Consider the following 25,591-nt stretch of genomic DNA (forward strand, 5'->3'; position numbering starts at 1 on the left):
TATGCTTTAACATGATTATTTTAATTATGATTATTATTTTTATAATTTTTATAATTATTATTATGATGATTATTATGTTGCTTGATATATATTTTATTGTTATTGCTTGATCACGCCTTTTATGCATGTTTAAAAGGATTTTATACTTGTAATCACGCTTAATAAGATAATTAATAATCTTGTTTAGGGTTAATTTGATTATAATTCAAGTGATCGCCAATAATAGTTTTATTTGTGCATTAAATATTCAACCAACATAGATAAACAGGTTTAGGGTTAATACTAATGATTGCATAATAGTCATAAAGCGCACATGAATACGAGAAGAATAAAGTAGAGGCCTATTATTAGGGCAGGTGCAATCTCTTTTAGGTTGGATTTATACCATCATCCTCGAACTTCCAGTCATGGTTCCAGACCTATTGGAGTTAACGATCTCTTGGATCGTTAAGGGGTGTAACCTTCACCCTGTGAACGGTTTACAAGTTCCTAAAACTTGTTGGCGACTATTTTGCTCGAGCTTCCTTCCTTTGGACGCCACCATGCTTAATTGTATGATCACAGTGGGGTTCAAGTTTGGGGTAATGCTTGAAATAATCCCTACAGTACCCAATTTGGGAAGTTGCAAATTGGGTACTAAAGTTTGGATTGCCTGAGAGTTTACTTGTTAGAACCGGTTACCATCATTGAACAACTAAACAAATTTTAAAAAAATTCATCCTTCGAAGTACAACAATGTCAGATAATTAAAATCTTGCCATTACAATTAAATAGTGCATATAGACCAGTGATTTGGAGATCAAAAACATTGAAATTTATACGTTCTTCTAAAATTTGTTATAATTTCTTCAACTCCAACATCAGTAGTATGTTACAAATTAGATGCTACTATTAAAAAAAATCACTGCTTAATTTTATATATATATATATATATATATATATATATATATATATATATATATATATATATATACTTCCTCCGCCACGCATTATGTGCAACATTTTCTAAAAATGGATGTTACACATTATCTGCAACAAACTAAAACTTTCCCCTTTTAGTAATTTTTTTTACTTAAAATGACCAATGTACCCTTAGTTAACTTTACTAACATATATTAAATGATTAAGATTATATGTTATTAACATATTAACCAAAATTAATTAATCAATCATCTAAACCCATCCCAATCTCTCTCCTCCTTCACAACCACCTCCACCACCATTATCACCAACTTTTCTCTCACATGCCTCGTAACCGCCACTGCCACTGCCACTGCCACTGCCACCGCCACCACCGTTTTTCTTGCGCTTCTCTCACAGCGACGGTTCGATCCACACCAGCCGAAATCGCCCGCCCACCCGCCCAGTCCCAACCCCGAATCCCCCTGAGCACCTCTCCTCCATTGATGTCTCCGTGAAACCCCCCCCCCCCAAGTCGCCTCTGTCGCCCAAACCTACCCATGTTGCGCCGAGATCCACCGCCGATCGAGTCACCGGCCTCCTCCTCCATGATATTGTCGTCGATCCTTCTGGAAATTGAAATCTTGAAAATTGATTAGGGTTTGCGGTGGGGAGAGAGTGTGTAAACGGTGGTTTGTGGTGGTTGCGAACTGGGTGAGATTGGTTGCGGTGGTTTCAGATCTTGGTTGCGTCGGTGGGATTTCAGATCTGGATGGTGGGGTTCGCGATGTTGCGTCGCTCAGGTGGTGGGTTTTCGCGATTAATTGGCTACTGAGGTTTCACGTTGTCGCAATTTTGCTCAGGTGATGGGGTTCCGCGATTTGGCTGGTGGGGTTTTGGATCATGGTGGTGGTGGTGGTGGTTACGGGGTAGGCCTAGGTAAGGTGGTGGTGGTTACGTGGTAACGACGAGTGGGGTGGTGGTGGTTACGTGGTAACGGCGAGTGGGGTGGTGGTGGATGTTGCTGCTGGCAGGTGGTGTAGTGGTGGCCATTAACTCTCTCTCCTACCCTTAAGCACACACCTTTCATTTAGTTAATCAACATTAACAAATTTTATCTTGGGAAACGTGCAACAAGGTTTGTTGCACATAATGCGTGGCAGAGGAAGTATATATATTGGCAATTCTACAACAAAGATTTATTTTTAAAAAAAAAAATAATATTTAGCAAGCAAATGATATTTCCTCAGCAAAATTAATCACCATATTTCACATCCAATTCAACCCACATAAATATAAGTCATTCACTAATCAGTATAACAATTTATTTCACATCTTTAACACAAAGATCATATTAAATTATCAATAGAAGACAACCAATTCAAAACAAGTAGTGAAAAATAAATATCATTAGAATTCCAAGTAATTAAACCAAATTTTCAGCAAATTAGCAATAACATTCAAGGGTACTTAAAATCAGAGGGAATTAGAGAGAATTACTTGTATATATAGAAATTGGGATCCCTTCAATTCAATTAAGAAAATTCATCTTAAATAAACACAAATTACATGACGCCATGACCCATATTGAGATAATAATCACGTTTCTACTCATCTTCTTCTTCTTTATCAGGGAAGAAGACGACTTCGTAGAGCTGCTGATACTACTACTAGGCTTCACGGGAGCAGAAAATTGATCATGAACCCTAAGCTTGAAACTGCAATTTTCATTGAAAATAGAAATTTTGGGGAAAGGAGGATTTTAGGGCTATGGTTTAAGAAGATATCCGTTAATCTGGATATTGACATTGGAAATGAGTGTTACTTTTGTTGAAAGAACTAGGGAATTAGACGAAAGAAGAGGGAGAAGAAAAACAGAAGAGGTGTACGTGTCAAAAAAATAGAGAAAGAGAAGAGGTGTGTCAGCATGAGAAAGATTGTGTGGGTAATGTTCTGGATATTTTATACCCTACCAAGTGGCCCAATCAGAGTTTGACATGTGTCACTGGAAGGGGCGCCAACTCGGACCTTCCAGATGGTGACACGTGTCAAGCAGATATAGCTCCTGATTTAGGGTATTTAATAACCCCCAGTGGACCAATGAGAGAGCAATACGTGTCGCCCTGGGAGGCGCCCAGATGTCCTTTCCAAATGTGTGACACGTGTCACTCAGATACCCCTTCTCAAAAGGCGGCCTTCAAGGCCCAAACTTTGAGGGCGTCGCAAAACGGCGTGCCCTAATCCCTAGGTCATCAAACCCTAGGGTGGGCACACTTCCCAAGGACCCTATAAATAGGGACATTCTCTTCATTTATGGGGACACATTACGTAAATTATTGCCATTATTACTGAGTTTTCGTTTTAAAGAAACAGACAGCACCTGAGCTTGGAATCCTTACTTTCCGCATGTTTTATTTCGAACACTTTACTAACTTAATCTTCGGAGGCGAACCACTGACCATCCGGTGCTCCGTTTATTTTGCAGGTACAGGTGACCTTGTGAATCCAACTTGAGCTGTAACTCTCCCGAGGGACACGAAAAACCCCGAAACATTTGGCGTCGTCTGTGGGGAGAGTACCTCTAAGATGGCTTCTCAAGATAATCTGTACCACCTCCAGAGACCAACCGGCCTATGGAAGAAATACATGTCCAGACGGACTATGACTCAAGTGACGACGCTGATGTCGAAACCTATGTGGCCCCTAATGGGTCACTCATCTCTAATCGCCTCCGTCAGAAAGACAGGCGAGAGCGTAATGTTAACCAGGCGGGTACTAATAAGCCCCCTAGACCCTCAAATAATCCCACAAGGAATGCGTCTGATGCCTCCCAAGCGGCAGGATCAGCCCAGTCACCCGTGATGAGCTCATGAAATAAATGAGTAGTCTCAGGGGTGAAATCAAAGGACTAATCAACAAGCGGACGGCTGCACCTAGAAAGGAGCAGTCGACCACAAGGCCTGCCAAGTCTGGGCAGCAAAAGTCGGTCCGAGACCGACAACCGACTCCTCACCCGGAGAAGGCTCGGCCTCCGTTCGACCTGTCAAGACTCTGTTTCCTTGAAATAGTGAAAAGGAAAGTCATGCAGCATGTTCAGCCGAATGGTAGCAAACAAATATTTCCTAATGCTCGTTAGTATATCGACTAGCTAAGGAATCAGCAGCTGTCGGAGTCGGTTTCAACGCAGACTTATCATGATAGTTTCCAGAACACCTCGATGAGGAATTCCCCTTCCGGGCTGAGGACTCCCTCAAGCGGCCCCCTCATGCAGTCGGGGCCTCACCTAAATAATTTGGCACAGTATGTGGCACAACCACCATACAAACCGCCTGCTTTACCTTACATCCAGCCTGCCTTCTTCGGAGGACAGGCGGCATATAACTATCAGCCTTTAGACTAGCAGCTTTGGCTACAAAACCATGGGGAGAATCCCTCAGCATTCTCCAGGGAAATAGCTGAGGCCGAACAGCCGGCCAAGGTTAAAAATGTCATGGTTGGAACCTATGATGGTACTTCCAACCCTGAAGACCACCTCTTGGCTTAAACCCACCAAATGTACTTACAGGGGTTGGACGATGCCGCCTGGTGTCGATGCTTTCCAGCCACCCTAAAGGACATAGCCCAACAGTGGTTTAGCAATCTGCCGACTGGTTGCATAAATAGCTTCAAGACGCTTGCGATTTTGTTTGCTTCTAACTTGTCTATGAACATCCCTGCAAAGAAAACAAGCCTTGATTTAGGCCTTGTACAACAGGGAGATAGAGAAGGGATGTGATCATACGTTAGGCGGTTCAATTTGGTGAGAATCCAGATACAAGGATTGTCTGACGGAGTGGCTTTCACAGACTTTTTCAAAGGTCTGAAGGACGGGTCGACTTTCAAGTTCTAACTCGTCCGTAAGAAAATCTTCACCCTCCAAGGAGCCTTAATGGAGTCGGACTCTAAGAAGTCTGACCGACAGAAGAAGAGTCGGCCAGCTCATCCGTCTCTAAGAAATTTGTCCCTTGCCGGAGGAATTCGGCGCAATCTTTGGATTTCCTGCTAGAAACCTTATTTCCATGCCTACCCTACGTGAATATTATTACCAAGATTTTGAACACCACCTGTATCTAACAGGTCCAGATTTGAATAGAATTATTTGTGGTAATGAAGTAGACTTAGAAAAACTTGCTAATTTATATTTTAATCGCCCTATCTCTGAGTCTTATCATGTATATCGTAGAAGGGCATATATTTTTTGCATGTTTAGCAAGCTCTTATTTGCAAACGATAGGGTAGGACATGCTTGTCTAGCGTCTGTGCTTGAACATGTCAAATCTGGAACATCTCCTATGCCGACGTGCCTTGTAGAGACATTTCGCGGCCTTGACGAGGCAAAAGCTGACCGGAAAGCCATCAGGAAGGGCTCTCTGGTACTACTGCAGGTAAAAATACGCTCCGAGTAGTCCCCGTGACACAAAACAGGCACCGTGTCACGGTGGGTGTCTGCCGTGACACGGCAAAACCTACCGTGTCACGGGAATCTGCTTGATAATTTTATTTTTTTTTTTGTTGCCGTGACACGAAAACTTCTCCCGTCAGACGGGATGAAATCCCGTGTCACGGGAATATTTTACACGTTTTTTTTTTTTTTTTTTTTTTTTTTTTTTTTTTTTTTTTAGACTGATTTTTTCTTTCTTTTTTTTTTTTTTTTTTTTTTTTGCAGATTTGGTTGATGGAGCGTTTGGAACTATTCGAAGCCCCCGACGATGTTGAAAAATATGGCCCTAACGACCTAGTCCGCAGGAAAAAGAATTACTCTGCGAACATGTCGTATGAAGATTGGAAAAATTTCTTTGCAAAGAGGGAATTTTCCATTCGTTGGGTGGTGCCTTGGTGGAGGCTTACTAGGATGGTTAGCACGAATGAAATTCCATATTGCCGTATTCCTAGTATCTCCAAACTGACCTTTTATTGTCCCTCTCGACTGATGCGGCAGTATGGACTTATTGGAAAAAGTAATTCCACGCTATAACGATAGTCCTCGTGAAGTATCGTTGCATGAAAGTAACGTTCACAAGTACGAGGCTTATTGGATTGGAAGACCTTTGTGGACCGTTTCTGCAAGTGACCAAGCTCCTCCTCCTTTATCTAGTGCATACAAGGCATGGTTGAACCCTAGAAGTAGGAGGGAACGATTCGGATCACGCAAGTCTGATGTGAAGAGTCGTCTTGGAAATAAGAAAGCTCCTCCTAAAGATCGTCTAGGTCCGAGAACACAAGGGATTGAGTTTAAGACTCCTATAATGCCAAGAAAGAAGAATTATGTGAAAGGGAAGGGTAAAGAAAAGATTATAGGGAGAAACAACCGAAAAAATTCAAGAAAGGTTAAAGGGGTGATAGTTCGACTAGAGGTGTGACGGTTCGGGCGACGAAAGACACATTAATGGTGAAGGCTGACCTAATTGGCCAAGAGAAGGATGTTCCTAAAGAGAAGAGAGATTAGATCAATAGTGCTTTGCTTTTTATGATTTAATTTTTATTTAAAATAAGGCATATGATGCCAATACTTGTAGTCGCATTTAATTTAATAATAATAGCACATTTATTTCAGCCTTAAAAATAAAAATTACAATGACTTTTATTTATTATTTATTTATCCGAGTCAAGGAGTCGGACGCAATGGAAGAACGAAAATAAAAACTCGGACAATGAATCCGCAACGAATGCGCCATTATTCTAAAAATAAAACGGAAAACTGAAATTCCACCATGTCACGGTGAAAGGGTCCCGTGACACTGTACATATTCCCGCGTCACGGCAATTTCCCCCTTTTTTTTTTTTTTTTTTTTTTGCCGACAAAAGGTGACGTGGCACGGGAACTTCTCCCGTTAGACGGGATAAAATCCCGTGTCACGGGAATTTCCCTTCCTTTTTTTTTTCAGGCCCACCGTGTCACGGTGAACAGTACCGTGACACGGTGGGATGTCCCGTGTCGCGGCAATTTTCCTTCTCTTTTTTTTTTTTTTTTGGCCGTGACGTAATGCTGAACTGACGCGCATATTTGATCAACAGAGGGAGGATTTTTTATTTTAAAGTGGTCGGGCCCCCTTGAGGGGTTGCCTATGTATCCTAAAAAGGAATCAGGCCAAACGTAGCTCTATTGGGTCATGAACCCATGCGACTAGGCATAGAATTTCTTGAGTTGATCCAAGTTGGTTAAATTATGGAAGCCGTTACCGTCCATGTCTACCAATTGTGCCGCTCCGCCAGACAGGATGGCTTTAACAATGTACGGGCCTGACCAGTTCGGTCTGAATTTTCCTCTTGGATCTAACACATTTTTACGAAGTGCCTTAAGCACTAGGTCACCCTCTTTGATATTTCTGGTCTTGACTTTTTTAGTAAAATGTTGTGTGATACGGTGCTGGTACGTTTGGACATGATGCAAAGCTGCCAAGCGTTTTTCATCAAGCAAGACCAATTCGTCGTATCTTGCTCTAATCCAGTCGACTTCATCTAGTTGGCTTTCCAATGCGATTCGAAGAGAAGGGATTTCGAGCTCGATTGGTTGTACAACTTCAACTCCATAGACCAAAGAGAAAGGGGTAGCCCCCGTTGATGTACGAACAGAGGTTCGATAACCCCAAAGGGCGAAATGTAGCTTACTTGGCCAATTCTTGTAATTTTCTATCATCTTTTCGATGATAGTTTTCACTTTTTTTTTGGCCGATTCGACTGCTCCGTTTGTTTGTGGTCTGTAAGGTGATGATCGGTGATGCTTGATATGATATTTCTGTAATAATTCCGTGCATTCAGCTTGGAAATGTGTTCCATTATAACTGATCATCTCATGTGGTACCCCATAGCGGCATATGATATTTTTCTCAATGAATTGAGCTACGTGTTTTGCCGTCAACTTGGCATATGAGGCAGCCTCGACCCATTTGGTGAAGTAGTCGATTGCTACAAGAATGAATTCATGCCCCCCTTGTTTTGGTGGTGTTATTTTTCTAATGATGTCAATGCCCCAAGTGGAGAAAGGCCATGGAGAAGTATACGTGTAGAGAAGCGAAGGTGGAACATGCTATAAGTTTGCATAGACTTGACACTTCATACATTTCTTGACGTATTCGTGACAATCTCTCTCCATAGTAGTCCAATAGTAACCTTGTCGTTGAATCTTTTGGACTAACATCTTTGCATTCATGTGTGTTCCACATATACCAGCATGAAGGTTTTCCATGGTTTTATGTGCTTCTTTCTTGGCTATGCATAAGAGATTTCTTCCCATTGCAGTTATCTTGTGGAGTTTTCCCTTGATGAGCACATACTGTGAGGCCAGGAGCCTCAAAGCACGGCGTGCCCTTCTATCAGTATTAGGAGGGTATTCTCCTCTTGTCACATAATTAAGGATGTCCGTATACCATGGCTCTTCATCTTCTTCTTGTGGTTCTTGTTCATCGTCAAGTGCATGAACATAAGCCGGCTCATATCTTCTTTCTATGGTGAGTGGCATTCTGATTGTATCAGTTGGAATTCGCACCATTGATGCTAATTTAGCTAGTGCGTCGGCGAATTGGTTTCCTTCTCTTGGCAAATACGTATACTCCACTTCATCTAGTTGCTCCGTGAGAGTTTCTAAATGAGCTTGATACGTAGCGAGACTTTCACTTCTCACTTTCCATCTCTTGGAGATTTGGTTAATGATTAGTGAAGAATCACCGTAGATTTTGAGTTTCTTAATTCCCAAGGCGACAGCTGTTTCTAACCCCAAAATGCATGCTTCATATTCTACGTCATTGTTGGTGACATCAAAGTCGAGCTTCATGGAAATTGGGATGTGCTCTTCATTTGGTGATACGAGCAAGACTCCTACACCACATCCCTTTTGGTTTGAAGCTCCATCGAAATAGAGCGTCCAGCTATCATCTTCGGTCATGAGTAAATCTTCGTCAGGGAAATCTTACTCATCTTCTTCTTTTTCGGCTTCTTCTAGCGGAAAGTCTGCTAAGAAGTCGGAAACTGCAGAACCTTTGATGGCTTTTTGTGGCACAAATCTCAAGTAAAACTGAGCCAGATTGACTATCCACCTTGATAATCTGCCGTTGAGTGTTGCTTTCTCGAACAAGTACTTAAGAGGATCCATCTTGGACACGACATGCACTGTATGAGTGAGCATGTAATGTCTTAGTTTCTGTGCGGCCCATACAAGTGCGAGACACAACTTCTCAAGTGGTGTGTATCGCGTCTCATATCCTTGAAGTTTCTTGCTCAAGTAATAGATTGCATTCTTCTTGCTTTCGATCTCTTGTGCTAGCATTGCCCCCATCGTTTCTCTTGTGACCGTAAGGTAGAGTCGAAGAGGAAAGTCAGGTATTGCTGGCGCTAGCACGGGTGGGTTTGCTAAATACTCTTTGATCTTGTCGAAAGCCTTTTGGCAGTCATCATCCCATGTGACTGGGACATTCTTCTTAAGCTTCTTGAATATAGGTTCACATATCGCTGTGAGCTTTGATATGAACCTACTTATATACTGTAACCTTCCAATGAAGCCTCGAATCTCCTTCTCATTTTTAGGTGGTGGCATGGCCATGATCGCTTTTACTTTTGTAGGATCTATTTCAATCCCTCGAGAACTGATCACGTATCCAAGTAATTTGCCTGACGTGACTCCGAATGCACATTTTGCTGGATTTAATCTCATGTTGTACTTGCGGAGTCTTTCAAAAAACTTGCGAAGTGCAACAATATGGCCTGGGCGATCTTTAGACTTAACGATTATATCATCGACATAGACCTCCACCTCTTTGTGCATCATGTCATGTAATAATGTTGTAGCTGCTCTTTGGTATTACCGTATAGCAATATGTACCCCATTGCGTGATGTTCCATGTCTTCTTCGGCCATCAATACCTGATTATATCCGGCGTAACCATTTATGAATGACAGGAGTGCATGGTTTGCTGTATTATCGACCAGAATGTCAATATGAGGTAGAGGGAACCCATCTTTTGGGCTTGCTTTATTGAGATCCCTGTAATCAACACACATTCTGACCCTTCCATCCTTCTTTGGAACTGGAACCACATTTGCTATCCATTCCGGATACTTGGATACTCTGATGAAACCTGCGGCCAATTGCTTCCTGATTTCTTCCTTGATTTTGAGAGCCACATCTGGTTTCATTCGGCGCAGCTTTTGTTTGACATGCTTCATACCTGGAATGAGTGGTATTGTATGCTGAGCTATATCCCTGTTAATTCCTGGCATATCTTGGTATGACCAAGCAAATACATCAACAAATTCACTAAGCAAGTTAATTAGCTCTTTGCGTTCATCTTGACTTAGTGTTAATCCAATTTTTACTTCTTTAACAGTCGTATCATTGGAAATGTTAACTGTTTCTGTATCTTCAATAATTGTTGTTTTATTTTCGTGTTCTTCCATTGCTTTTATTATTTCTTTGTCATTTTTATCATTAGCAAAGCAATATTGATCAGGGCTAGGGGAATGGCACGCATCGTAAGAAAAGGTACTCATTTTATTGAATTCATTGGCTAATATATCAAGAGGGGCAAGGTCGACTGCGACCTCACCAGAATTATTAGGACTAGAAAGAGAGGACTCGACAAGAGACTCAGGGTTGAATTCTATAGTAGAAAGAGGGTCGGCCTCAGACTCTAAGGACTCGTCTACAGACTTAGACTCAGACTCGGACTCGGACCTAGACGACTCAGGCTCATCAAACATAGGACCCTCGCCAGCGGTTATTTCCAACTTCTCTCCACTCGGCGTAGTGATCCTCAATGTCTTGCGCCATCCTCTTGAAATGTTGTCAGCTTGGACGATTAACTCGGAGGGGTCAAAATCCTTGTTCGCTATGACAGCTTGAACGAGCTCGAAGTTATCATTGCGGAACGGCTTGGATTCATTTTTCTCCATTCCAAAAAGAAGATTGATTCCCAGATCATCAGAGTTCAGGCTAGTTGGCTTCTCGGCTGTGGAGAGCTCTTCGTCTTCATCAATGAAGTCACAATCGAGGAACACCTCGAATCCCGGTTCACGGATCCTATTATGGACAAATGGTTCAGGGAATTCATAGCATGGGAAGTCTTCCCCTTCTTTGATGTACTGGCCATTGAGGGTGAACGGATATGGATCCATGGCCATTTCCGTCTTCGTGATTTGAGCATTATTGCGAGCCTTCATCTTCAATGCAGCTCGTTTCAGATCTTCTTTTTTTGGCTTGAATCCCAAACCCAAAGTATCCTTCTTGAGTGCACCTGAAGGGCCCCAAGATTCAGCCATTTTCTTCTTGAGTCCAAGGGTCATTCCAGGGAAATGACCTTGCTTCTTCAGAATGGCATTGATACTGGTGTTTGAATAGGGATCAAAGTTGAGATGGCACTTTTCCTCCTCTTCGATCACGACAACATCATCTAGTGAAAACCCCCAAAGATCTTCGTCTTCTTCGTCATGTTCAACATGGACGATAGGAGTATCAATAACTTGAATGCGCATAGGAGAAGCATCGATAGTAATCGGAACCCCTCCAACTATGGCTTTCACTTTCTGGTGAAGCGATAACGGAATCGCCTTTAGCTCATGAAGCCAAGGGCGTCCTAACAACAGATTGAAAGAGGCCTTAATGTCCACCACCTGAAATTTGGTGCGACGTTCAATGGCCCCAGTAGTTATATTCAGTATGATAGTACCCACGGCTTGACGGCGAGTATTATCATAAGCTTGAATCCCTTGAGTGGAGGGAGTCAATTCTTCATTCTTTAAACCCAACTTCTTTGCAGTACGGAGTGGGCACACATTGATTGCAGAGCCATTATCAACCAGGCTCATGGGAACATTCATCTGCCTACGCACTACAGTGAGGTGTAAGGCCTTATTATGTTGGTCCCCTTCCGGGGGTAGATCATTATCAGAAAAGGAAATCAGATTGCTAGTACTTGGCAGCTCAGTAGTAAGAAAGTTGACCAATCCTTGAGGAGTCATGTCATCATCGACTCCTATTTTCACAAGAGAATTCATCACAGCCTTTCGATGCTCGTGGGAAGTGGCCAAAAGCTTCCATACATTCATCTCCACCTTGGTCTTTTGCAGTTGTTTGACCACATCGCTGTTCACAGGGTCGATGGGATCAACTATCGGATGTGATTGTGGTGGAGGTGGAGGTGAAAGTGGGTTAGGTTGTTGCAACCGTCCACTTCTGGTGAGAACCTTGACCTCAAAGTCCCCCCAAACATCTTCACTGGTGCCAAGAGATGAAAAGGCTATGTCTTTGAGATAGACGTCTTCATCTTCACTATCCCAGATTCCATTCACTTCTTCAGTACTTGAGATAAATACAACATCCGGCAGAGGTTCATTCACAGGTTGAATGAGTATTGATGGATCAAAGGAGACTTCATCTCCCATGATAGCCAAAGCATCAGAAAGAGGACCTGTTTGAATGTTAGGCTTCTTGCCCCCTGGAGGGACAGGAAGTTGGTTAGCATCAATCAGGTCTTGGATTGCATCTTTCAGCCTCCAACACTTCTCAGTGTTATGACCTTTGCCTTGATGAAACTTGCAATAAGCATTGGGGTCATAGCTAGCGGTCCTATTCTCAGGTCGAGGTTCTGGAAATGGTCCGATTGGCATAATCAGTCCCTGACCATGCAAACGGTCATAAGAAGCATCATAAGTCATTCCCAAAGGCGTATAAACCCTCCTTTGCCTTTGGAATCTTTTAGGAGGAGCATTAAGGGTCAGCACATCATTGATGTTGATATTGTTGGTAGCATTATTAGGCTTAGAAGACGAAGAAGAAGGAGTGTCGTTCTTCTTGTTTTTCCAAGTGTTGTTGTTATTGTTGCTACCAACAGACTTCATCAGTTCATCTTCGATATTGATTCCAATATCGTATACAGCTTCAAAGGTACTTAGAGGCAGAAACTTCAAGTGTTGCTTGTACTTATGAGTCAGATTGGCAATGAACAAGCGAACCATTTCCTTCTCCTTGGGAGGATCCACCAGGAGCGCAGCTGTTTCTCTCCTCCTGCTTAAGTAAGTGGTGAAGCCTTCATTCTCTTTCTGTTTGAGAATGGAGAGTTCACGTTCAGAAGTCTTGGCCTGGATGTTACACTTGTACCGATTCATAAAGCTTTTAGCAACATCCTCCTAGGTCGCGACATGCTTGGATTCCAAAGAATAGAACCACTGTTGACAGGCATACTCTAAGGAAAGAGAAAACACCGTAGGAAAGAGTGTCACATCTACTCCCTTAAGAGCCATAGTTGCAGAAAAAGCCTTCAAATGGAAAAGTGGATTATCAGTAGGCTTGAATTTGGGAATGTCAGCAGTGGAAAACTTCTCAGGAAGCTTCTCTCTTATGGACGAAGAGGTGACAGGCTGTTCCACATCAGTGAACTCTTCAGAAATCTTGCTCATCTGTTCCTTAATCTTGTCCATTGCAGCAGTAGTGACATTGTTTTGATTGTCTTGCTCTATAGTGCTGACTCTAGTGGTGAGTGTCTGTATCATGTCAGACAATATTTCGATTGTCCTGTTGAGGTTCTCAATGTCTTCCTTAGTGGCCATTGGTTAAAAGTAGACTGGAGATGGATCTTGTGGAGATGATTGAGGTGGTTTCCTTGTACGCCTCTTTGGTATAAGAGGTTGTTGAGGTATGGACTCGAACCGTAACAATCTACCCCTGCTTCTTGTCCAAGTGCTTTGACACTGAAACAAACACACCTTTAATGACCAAACTTAACCTTAACCTATCCGGATTAAAAAAAAATTTATTAAAAATCTATAATTTTGAAACTCTACTTATTTATTATTATTTTTAAAAAAAAAAAAAATTGCATGGGAGGATACCATCCGACTTACTCCGAAAAAAAACGACACAAAAACGAGACTTCCCTAAAATACGATCAAAAGTGGTGCACGACTAAAAAAAAAAAAAGTGTGTGAACACGATATGTGAGTGATTAGGTTAGGTTATAGACGTGTGTTTTGACCGTATAGCTAGACACGACACTAAACTGGACACAGCATTCGCATAAAAATCGAGAAAAAGACTGTCAGTACACTTTCCTGGGCACCGTGTCACGGTGCAGACTGTCGTGACACGGTGCAGTCTACCGTCAGACGGTAGACTTCCCCGTGTCACGGCACTGTTCACCGTGGCGCGGCAGAACATGCCGTGACACGGTGCGCAGTTCCAGGTCAGTTTTGTGATTTTTCCAGATTTTAACCGATTTTAAGTCCGTACTAATTACTATGTGAGAATAAAAAACCCTTGGTCATGGGTTAAACAAAAGAGCAAACACATGAGGGTTAGTACCAAACAACCACATAGCATTTAGGCACGATGATGTAAAAAAAGTTCGCAACCTAGAGTCAAGATCTATGTTCAACTATTGGTCAAGCTTTGGGTGTCAAAAGGGTACCATGGTTAAGAGTTAGGATGCGTTAGCAAGGCAGCCTCCCTTGAGGGTGTATGCCAATGGGCGGCTCTGCGAGTTCGTGATGAAATCGAACTCGACTCCATGGTTTGGGTGGATTTAATAACTCGGATGAACCCTTATTGCCATGAGCGTTTTTGGGTCGATAGAGCTTAAATCCCCCGGGGCTAAGACGCATGTAGAACACATACGTTTTTTCAGAAAAATCGAAGGAAGTCGACTGGGAGGAAAGAAAATAAGCCACCGGACTGATTTTAGGACTGCCGTGGCACGGCAGTCAGAAAATCTGACTGGTGCCCTGTTTTCCTTCGCGCGCAACCAAGTTATCCAATTTTTCCTACGGGACAGACCTGAACGCGACGTTAAAATGTCTATGCAGATGCAAAAATGCCAAATTAATCACAGGAATATTTTTTCAAGAATCTTTCAAGTCTCATCCACTCATCTTAATTAAATACCGATCACTCAAATCGATAAATAATTAAGAATCCTCCCCAGTGGAGTCGCCAAATTGTAGGCGTCGTTTGAAGTGCGCCTACGTTAAAGCATGTTGTGAATATGCTTGGCACTCATAGGAAGTGGGAATTGACATTACGATTAGGGACAACGATTAGGGACAAATAAAGTAGGGAGCCACCAACAAGTTTTTTAAGGAACTTGTAAACCGTTCACGGATCATAAAAGGCAACCACGATAAGGGACAACGATAGGCAACAACGATTGACCCGTGAAGGTTACACCCCATTCATAATCCATGAGATTACTAACTCCATATGGTTCGGAACCACAAAAGGAGAATCGGGGATGATGGTACGAAGTGAGTCATGGAGTCACATTCGCCCGTATTGGCCTCTACTCGATTCTTATAGTGAAAAGTATTCCTGTGATCTCAAAGGCATACAAACAATAATTCAACTCGCTCCAAACTATTATTTAAATAAATTGGTTTAAGATTAATGCACACATAATTCTAAAATATTAGTGATCACTTCAATTAATAATAAGATTAAAAAGGATCCTAAACCGGTTGTCCAAATTATCTTATTAGGATCCTAAACCAATTTAGTCACAATTCCAACAACATAAAATCGTTAGAAAAATAATAAAAATATAAGGAGCATGACTCTTATTTTGATTCTGTTTGTTTGCAACTACAAAATAATAAACGAGTTAGTAACTTCAAGGAAATAAATAAAACAATAACTAAATTAAATTAAATAAAAAATAAAGTTGATTTTGGGACCAAACCCTCAAACAGTTCTACCTTTCACGCCTTGGTTTAAGGACAGAACCTCGAGTAAAATATGGACTCCTTTGAGTGCTTGAAGAAAAAATTTTGAAGTGAAAAAGGTAGGCTAGTGTTTAGGTTAATAGCATAGAAGAGAGAAAATAAAATAATAAAATTCTCGGTGCCCCGTACATCAGAAATAAGGGGGTATTTATAGGGAAAATGTGCTGAGGGAGCACACGGAACCCTAAAATGATAAAAACCCTAAAAAAAATATCCCGTGACACTGTCAGACTGTACCGTGACACGGGAAGCTCCACCGTCAGACGGTACATCTTCCCGTGACACGGTACATTTTTGACGTGACGCGGGAAATTTTCAGACAACGGGATAAAAAACGCGTTAAGGGTTTACGCGGAAAAGACACGGAATGTCCCGTGTCACGGCAGACCTCTCGTGTCACGGGAAGATCCATCGTCAGACGGGAAGGATTCTCGTGACACGGTGGCAGTCTGCCGTGGTGCGGGAATTTCCAGTCCATTTTCCGTCTAAATACATTTTTAACCCTAATTTCCTTCGGCTTTTTAAGTGCCGATTGATAATTTCGGACCTTTTCTGACTTTTATTATTCGGGCTAAAATAAGAAAATTAAATAAAAATAAATAAAATGTTTGGGCCAAAAATAAATAATAAAACAATAAAATAAAAAGGCTTGGGCTAAAAATTAATTAATAAGTTTGGGCTGAAATTAAAACTATGCTTTTACCAAACATCAAGACTAATCCATGGACTGTTTAAAAATATTAATTTAATAAAATACGATTTTTTAAGCACTCTCGGGATTAAATACTAAACCCGACCAATAGTGGCGGTGAAAGGTTATTCATCATCGGGTTTGGTTTTGGGGAGACATTTTTAGGTGTCTACAAATGGCGAGGAAAAAAGTCAGGTGGCAGCCGCCGAAGTTAAAAAGTTGTTAGACGCTGGGTTCATTCGGCCATGTACCTTCCCTGAATGGGTTGTGAATGTTGTGCTTGTAAAGAAGCCGAATGGCACCTTGCGCATGTGTGTAGATTACACTGACCTGAACAAGGCATGTCTGAAGGATAGTTATCCACTTCCAAAGATCAACAGTCTGGTCGACTCTATAGCCGGGCATGCCCTGATGAGTTTTATGGACGCCTATTAAGGATTTCATCAGATTCCCCATTGGAAAAAGGATCAAGAAAAGACGGCATTCGTCACTGATCAGGGGTTATTCTGTTACAATGTGATGCCGTTTGGTTTGAAGAATGCGCCTGCTACTTTCCAACGAATGATTAAAACAGTCTTCATTAATCAAATTGGGAGGAATGTAGAGGCATACATTGATGATATGATAGTCAAATCCAAACAGCAGGCGGATCACCTATCTGACCTCCGAGAAACATTCGCCACATTCACGCAGCACAAGGTCATGCTTAATCCCAAAAAGTGTGTCTTTGGTGCTGAGTCTGGGAAGTTTCTCAGATTCTTGATTGACCAAAGGGGAATATAGGCCAACCCTGAAAAAATACAGGCGGTAATCGACATGCAGTCGCCCCATTCTGTAAAGGAAGTTTAAAAATTAACCGGTTATCTTGCAGCTCTTGGAAGATTTCTCAGTCGGTCAGGTGACAAGTGCCTTTATTTCTTCTAAGCGATCTGGAAGAAGACTAGATTTGAATGGGGGGATGATGCTAAAGCCGCCTTTCAAAAGCTGAAAGCGCATCTGCACTCTTTGCCAAGGTTGGTCAGTCCCTTGTTAAAAGAGGTTCTCTATATGTATTTGGCAGTTTCAGATCATGCCCTCAGTGCTGTACTCTTAGCTAAAAGAGACGGCATCCAGCTCCCGGTCTACTTCATTAGCCACGTTCTTAAAAACGCAAGAGCTTCAGTACCCCATGGTTGAAAATTTTGGTCTCGCCCTTTTCATGGCTGTTAAGAAGTTGAAACCATACTTCTTGGCACATCCGATCACGGTCTACACTGACCAACCGATCAAGCGGCCAATGACAACAATGAGGCTGAGTATAAAGCCCTTTTAAACGGCATTCTAATGTATAAGGCGGTATGGGCAACAATAATTAATGCCTGCTCTGACTCTCAATTGGTCGTAAGCCAATACAATGGTGTCTATGAAGCCACCCATGCGGTTATGATCAAATACTTACAGGCGGTCAAGGCTGAAGCTCGGACACTTGAAGACTTCAAGTTAAGCCAAGTGCCCAGATCAAAAATAATCAGGCGGATGCTCTGTCCAAACTGGCCTCATCAGCCTCCTGTGAAACGCCTCGGTCAGTCTTCTGGGAAGTCATGGAAAAGAGAAGTATATCTGATGAGGATCCCATTGGAGTACTTGACCGAAGCTCCACCTGATAACATCTGGGCATACCTAACAGACGGCACCCTCCCAGATTCACGTCAGGAGGCGGTCGTGCTGAAAAAACGGGCTGCAAACTTTGAGATAAGGCAAGGAGAGCTCTTCAAAGCAGGTTTCTTGAAGCCTCTTTTGAAGTGTGTGACCCCAAAAAGGGGCAAGAAATCTTCAAAAAATTGCATGCCGGATACTACGCCTCTCATGTAGGCAACAGATCCTTAGCTGTCAAGGCCAGGCGGCATTACTTCTAGCCGACCCTAGAGTCGGATGCTATTGAGATGGTTATAAAATGTGACAAGTGTCAAAAGTTTGGCGAGCTGATCCATCGTCCGGCCACTGACCTGACGGCCATCCATAGTCCTATGTCATTTGCTAAATAGGGCATGGACATTCTGGGTCCATATACGACTTCACCAGGCGACAGGCGCTACATCTTAGTGGTTGTGGATTACTTTATCAAATGGGTAGAGGTAGAGGCGGTCAAAAACATCAAGAGAAAGGACGTGATTTCCTTCATCTGGAAGAATATCATTACTCGTTTCGGGGTGCTTATGTCTATGGTTTTTTACAATGATCCTCAATTTGACACTCCTCACTTGAAGACTTGGTTAGGAGATCAGGGGATCTCCAATTATTTTGCATTAGTCGGCCAACCCCAAGCAAATGGCCAAGTTGAAGCCTTCATCAAATTAATCTCAGACGACATTAAAAAGAAAATTGAGAGAGCTGGCGGCCTATGGGCGGATGAGTTACCACACGTCCTGTGGGACATCAGAACAGCCGCAAAAGGGGTGACTAGAGAGATCCCATTCCTCATGGTGTACGGGGCAGAAGTTGTCTTGCCTATTGAACACTATGAGCCGACTCTTCGGATTATGCTATATGATGAAGAGGCGAACTGGGAGGCCATGCGTCTGGCATTGGATTCACTACCAGAGTGCAGGGGCAATGCTGCCTTGCGCCATGAGATCTAGCGTCTGAGAATGACTCGAGCGTACAAGAAAAGAGTACACAAGAGTCCTTTAAAAGTTGGGGACTTTATGTTACGGAAAATGGAGGCAGTCTGTAGGGCGAATGAACAAGGGAAGTTAATCCCAAATTGGGAAGGCCCCTACCGAATCTATGAAGAAGTAAGAGACGGCACCTACCGCCTGGAAACACTAGACGGCAGGAGGCTACCCAGAACCTAGAATGTAGATAACCTGAAGAAGTATTACTTCTGAAATTTTGTAAAGTTTTTTGACTGGTTAATGAAATTTTGCCTTCATTTCATACTTGTCTTTATTTTCTTTTCTTCATTTTGAGCACCGGCTGCACAAAGTGCTGAAGGACCAGGCTCATAACAATGAAGGATGCCGCCGGCACTGTGTGCTGGCGGATCTTACTTACCATCTATGGTACCGCCTTCACAATGTCCAGGCAGACCAAAATTTTTAATAGCGACGTTGGAGTATCGCCTGCTTAATATGCAGACGGCCAACGGCGAGATTATGCGAGCTACCGCACGCTTAATAGGCAGACGGCTAAGCACATTCTTAATCTAAATATAATTTCGGGATCGTCTGCCCCAACAGCAGACGCCCAAAAGAGAACCTGACTGCTCCAAAGCAGTCGACCTTAAACCTATCCTTAAGCTAGGCTAATAACCTAGTAGCTAACGTCCAAATGACGAGAGGCCAATGGCCGGATGAAAAACTAAGCTTTTAACTTAGCAGCTAGTTATCTTTTATTTTAAGCTAAGTCAATGACTTAGTGGCTATTAAGTTCTTTAACCGAGGCCAATGGCTGGATACATATTATTTAAACTACCGTCTGCTCCAACATGAGTATGACTGTCTGCTCCAATATAAGTCGGGCAACCGGCGACGTCCATTCGGGCGAATTCGTCGAGGAGAAATATCTCCCATTAAGGTGGCACATTGCTCTACGAAAACAACAAGCAGCCCTACCGAATGCGCTAAGGCAGCGCTCGCAGTCATTTGATTTAATTTAACTTGAAATCTAAAAAGCACCGAGTCTTCCGCCTGTTCTATTATAGACGGATGACGGCCACTATTTCAGGATTAGAGGCTATCTTACTGCCTGTCCTTGCTATGGTCAAGTGTTGGGCCCGTATCAATATACGACCCAGTATATTTAGGGCACCACTTCATGATCAAGAGGCACAACCAATCAAGCAAAACGGCTTGATTGGAACAAGCAAGGAAAACGGGATAAAGAATATCAATCATGAAGATACTTGCCAAGAATATACCTACTGCGCAAGGAAACAAGATAAAATCAATAAATATCTTCTGTGTGCAAATATATTCGATATCTTTGTAACCCTAGTAGCTCTTAGGTATAAATAGCAAAGTCAGACATTGTAACACTCATGTACATTCACTCACATTTCAATATAAACTGATTATTTTGCTTATGGCTACGGATCTATGTCTCTACTGAATGAGGAAGCTTGTCCTTACTCAGTATTGTGTCTCTAAACCTATTTCCTTGATCTTATTCGCATGCTTATATCTTACTTATTGATTATTTATTGCTTTATTATTGTTCTTGTTTGCTTTATTCAATATTTGTGGATTGATTGTTATTACCCCTCAAACCCTAGCAAATTCTTAGATGTCCTAACTAAGATTTGCCTAAACAATTTGGCGCCCACCGTGGGGCTGATAATCAATTAACCTACCAACTCGCCAAAAATCAAGACAATCACCATGACTGGGCAGCTAGTACCCTTCACCATTGCCGAAATCAATGAGGGAATGAACGCATTCCGACAAACCTTAGACCAGCTAAAAAGCCAAATCGAGACATTGTTGGCCCAAAAGGTTCAAACCGAAGCCAAACTCACTAGTCTAACAAAACAAAATGAAGCCCTCCGAATTTTTAATACAATCAGTTGCATCCAAAACCGTTAACACCAGAAAAAATACCAAAATTATTGCCATGCAGCTTGATATGTCCAGAACCTTCCACACCGCTAACGGGGAAAAAGGATCTGACAGCAGGGAAACTCCCCTAGAGCTAGATTTTCAGGATGCAGGAACTCTCAAGAAGGACAGACAAGAAGCAACCGAAGAGGGAAAAATAGAAAATGTGGTTAAGGAGTACCTCAAAGCATTTGAGGCCAAGATCGCCAAAATCCCTGGAGTGCCAAAGCCCATGGAGGAAGAAGCAGCGAATGGCTATATAGAGTCTCCTTTCTCAGAAGAGATCGCCATGGTAGAAGTGCCAAAGAGGTTCAACACGCCCAACATGGCCATATATGACGGAACAACGGACCCCGATGAGCATGTGTCCCTTTACAAGAAGAAGATAATGACGAGCTAAATCCCTAGAGAGATTAGGGAATCCATCATGTGCAAAGGCTTTGGAGCCACATTATCAGGTCCATCCCTAACTTGGTTCATTAATTTAAATAATGGGACAATTCGATCTTTTGCAGGAATGGTGAATCTATTCAAGATTCAATTTGCTAGCAGCAGAAAAATCGAGAAGCAGTCCTTAGATTTATACTGTGTTGTGCAAAGACACGGAGAATCCTTGAGGGACTATCTTAACAGGTTCAACAGGGAGAAAATTGGGATACACAAATGCGATGCTCCTACAACAATCGAAGCATTCAGAAGAGGGCTGCTAGACCATAGTGAGCTCTACAAGGAGTTAATCAAGTAATCCTGTACGACCTTCGAGGATGTGCAAGCTAAAGCTATGGCGCAAGTCAGATTTGAAGAGGATGTCTATGCAAGAAAGACTCCCGAACCAGATTGCCAGTCAAGAAGGTGCAACAACATTTCCAGGAGAGACCATCGATTCAAGCCGTATCAGCGTTCCCGCTTTGATGAAGGATCAGCCAATGCTATCGAGGAAGAATTCTCAGATTAGAGGGAAGATCCTAAACTCCAACCTAAATTGCATGAATATTGTTTCAATGTTAACCCTGCAAGATTAATTAGGACCCTGAACAAGATGGGAGATACCGTGTAGTGACCTAGAAAGAGTGACAGGCCTGGAGAGAAGAAGGATCCGTCAAGATGGTGCGACTTCCATTTGGATATTGGTCATATAACCGATGAATGCGTTGCGCTCAGGAAGGAAGTTGCTTACCTATTGAAGAAAGGGTATCTCAAAGAAATCCTATCAGACAGATCCAAAGCTCCAGGAAGGGAAAAAGAATCCAAGCAAGGTGGCCCCCCACCTCCTCCTCCAATTGTCAAAACCATCTGCTTCATATCAGGAGGATCATAAGTATGCGGCTTAACATACTCAGTAGCGAAGCGGCATGCAAAAGAAATCAATAAGGATCAACCCGACAGAAGGGGAAGGTAAAAAATGGATATCCCCATCATGTTCGAAGAGAGAGATGCAGTGGAAGGCCATCATGACAGCCTAGTAATTTCGCTCCTAGTTGGAAATTGTATGATCAAGCGAATCCTTGTTGACAATGGAAGCTCTGCAAACATCATCATGCTTGATACCTTGAAACATATGAACATCGATGAGAAGAACGTCATCAACAAGTCAACAATGCTAGTAGGGTTCAGTGGGGAAACCAAGAAGACAAGCGGAGAGATCACATTAGCCACTTATGCAAAGGGGGTCAACTTACAAGTCAAGTTCCTAGTGATCGACACTCTATCATCGTACAATATGATTTTGTGCAGACCATGGATACATGAGATTAAGGTCATCCCCTCCACATATCATCAAATCATTAAGTTCCCTACCAGATGGGGTATTCAGGAAATCAAAGGGGACCCTAAAGAAGCGAAGGAATGCTACAAGATTGCACTAAAAGCAACATCTGCATAGAAGAGTTCAGCATAGCAATTAGAGGGTCAGCTGGGCCAAGAGAAGTTGAGTATAGCAGAAGAACAAGAAGCCATAGAAGTCCAGCTGAACCCTAACCACCCAGATTAGAAGGTCAGAATAGGATCAGAGTTGAATTCAGATCTTCGTCAGCAAATTTATGAATTCTTAGAAGAAGAGAAAGATGCGTTTGCTTGGACTCACGAAGACATGAAAGGCATCTCCCCAAATGTGATCACTCATAAACTGAACGTAGACCCAATACATGCACCGATAAAGCAGAAAAGAACAAAATTTGCGCCAGAAAGGAACAAGATTATTAATGAAGAAATCCAAAATCTGTTGAAGACAGGAAAGATTAGAGAGGTAAAGTACCCAGAATGGCTTGCTAACGTTGTGGTGGTCAAAAAGAAGAATGAAAATGGCGAATCTGTATTGACTTCACAGATATCAACAGGGCCTGTCCAAAAGACCCCTTCCCATTACCTCACATTGATGCCATAGTAGACGCAACAGCAGGGCACGAACTGTTATCCTTCATGGACGCATACAGTGGGTACAACCAAATCCTTATGCACAAAGATGACCAGGAAAAAACCGCTTTCATCACTAGTCAAGGAATCTACTGCTACAACGTAATGTCTTTTGGATTGGAGAACGCAGGAACGACGTACCAAAGGTTGGTTAACAAGATGTTTGAAGAGCAAATTGGGAACACAATGGAAGTCTACATAGACGACAATGTAGTTAAATCTAAGAAGGCAGCTGATCACGTCAAAGACCTCAAAGAAGCCTTCGTCATCTGTATGGCATGAAGCTAAATCCTACAAAATGCACATTTGGAGTTCAGTCGGGAAAATTCCTTGGATACATGGTAACACAAAGAGGAATAGAAGCCAGCCCGGACCAAGTCAAAGCCATCCTGGACCTTGAACGACCGAAGTTAAAGAAGGACGTACAAAGCTTAACAGGGAAAATTGCAGCACTGAACAGGTTCATCTCAAAGTCTTCAGACAAGAACAGAGCCTTCTACGAAGTCTTGAAGAAGAACAAGGAATTCAAATGGGAACAAGAGCACGACGAAGCCTTTCAGAAGTTAAAGGAATACTTGGCCAACCCGTTGATTCTCTCTAAACCTAGAGAAGGGTAGCCACTCCAATTATACTTCGTAGTATCTAAAGGGACAATCAGCGCAGTCCTCACCAGAGAAGAAGACAAAGAGCAATTTCCTATCCACTATGTGAGCAAAACTCTACTTAGTGCGGAAACGAGGTACGCATCCTTGGAGAAAATCATTTTAGCTTTAGTCACTGCCTCAATAAAGCTACTCCCATACTTTGAAATCCATTATATACGAGTACGAACCAACTACCCCATCAAGGCCATCATGAGAAAGCCAAAAATGTCAGGAAGGATGGAGAAATGGGCCCTACATCTAAGCAGGTACGATATACAATACGAGCCCAGAACCGCAATCAAGTCACAAGCTCTGGTAGACTTCGTAGTAGACTTCAGCCCGACCCTTGAGGAGGAAGCACAAAAAGAGGTATTGGCCTTACAGGAGCCAAAAGCTACACAGAAATGGACGCTCCATACAGATGGCGCAGCAAACATACGGGGTGTAGGCCTAGGAGTGGTGTTGACATCACCATAAGGAGACAAAATAGCGCAAGCAGTAAGGTGTAACTTCAAGGCAACCAACAATGACGCCGAATATAAAGCATTAATCACAGGGCTAACTGTCGTAAGAGATATGAAGATACAACATCTAGAGGTAATCTCATATTCCTTACTCATGGTTAATCAAATCAATGGGGAATATGCAGCAAAGGACGCCAGGATGATAGCCTACCTAGAAGTCACAAAGAGGCTCATTAAGGAATTTAAGGAATTTAAGATAGACCAGGTACCCATAAACTTAAACACTGAAGCAAACGCCCTAGCAAACTTGGGGTCAAATATTAATCCTGAAGAATTTGGAGCCATCCCCCTAGTACACGTACTCTCCCCAGCTATAAAGGAAGAATCAGATATGAATGTCTACAAAATTCAAATAGACCCTACAGGGAAGGAAGAAAGTAGCTGGATGAAACCTCTCAAAGATTACCTCCTAGACAAAACAGCACCAGCAGGGAAGGTGGCAGCCCAAGCACTTGCCTTAAAAGCCTCAAAGTATTGCCTAATTAGCAACGTACTCTTAAAAAAGTCTGTAGCGGGTCCCTTCTTACGATGCTCAAAAAAAGAAGAAGCGCAACAGGTCCTACAGTCCCTACACAGTGGTGAATGCGGAAACCATTCCGGAGGAAGGAATTTAGCCAACGGAGCACTCAGAATGGGGTACTACTGGCCCAGCATGAGAAAGGACGCTGCAGAGTTTTCCACGAAATGCTTAGCAGGCTAGAAACACGCACCTTTAACACACAAGTCGTCTGAAGAGTTGCACCCAACATTGACACCTTGGCCATTCATGGAGTGGGGAATGGATATAGTAAAACTACCTCCATCATCAGGACAAAGAGTATACTTCCTAGCAATGACGGATTACTTCTCAAAATAGATAGAAGCAGAAGCATACAAGGATATTAAGGATAAACATGTCATCTCATTTATCAAGAGGAACATCTTAAGTAGATTTGGAGTACCAGCAGAGATCATTACAAACAACGGGTCCCTGTTCATCAGCAACAAAACAACAAAGTTCTGCAAAGAATGGAACATCTCCCTCATCACGTCCACACCAAGATACCCATAAGCAAACGGACAAGCAGAATCAAGCAATAAGGTCCTAATAGGCAACATGAAGAAAAG

General features: G+C 42.5%; 2 protein-coding genes across 2 annotated transcripts; both read left to right on the plus strand.

Moving 5' to 3' along the window:
- Positions 1-22,306: 22,306 nt before the first annotated feature.
- Positions 22,307-22,786, plus strand: LOC145632780 (uncharacterized). Its single transcript, XM_081685119.1, has one exon. It carries the CDS (start codon positions 22,307-22,309, stop codon positions 22,784-22,786), a length of 480 nt encoding a protein of 159 aa, XP_081541245.1.
- A 1,750-nt stretch (positions 22,787-24,536) lies between these two features.
- On the plus strand, positions 24,537-25,184 carry LOC145632781 (uncharacterized). The gene has a single exon (XM_081685120.1). The coding sequence runs from the start codon at positions 24,537-24,539 to the stop codon at positions 25,182-25,184; it is 648 nt and encodes a 215-aa protein (XP_081541246.1).
- Positions 25,185-25,591: the final 407 nt, after the last annotated feature.

The sequence above is a fragment of the Chenopodium album genome, chromosome 5 (genome assembly GCF_948465745.1).
Source record: "Chenopodium album chromosome 5, dcCheAlbu1.1, whole genome shotgun sequence".
Classification (NCBI taxonomy): domain Eukaryota; kingdom Viridiplantae; phylum Streptophyta; class Magnoliopsida; order Caryophyllales; family Amaranthaceae; genus Chenopodium; species Chenopodium album.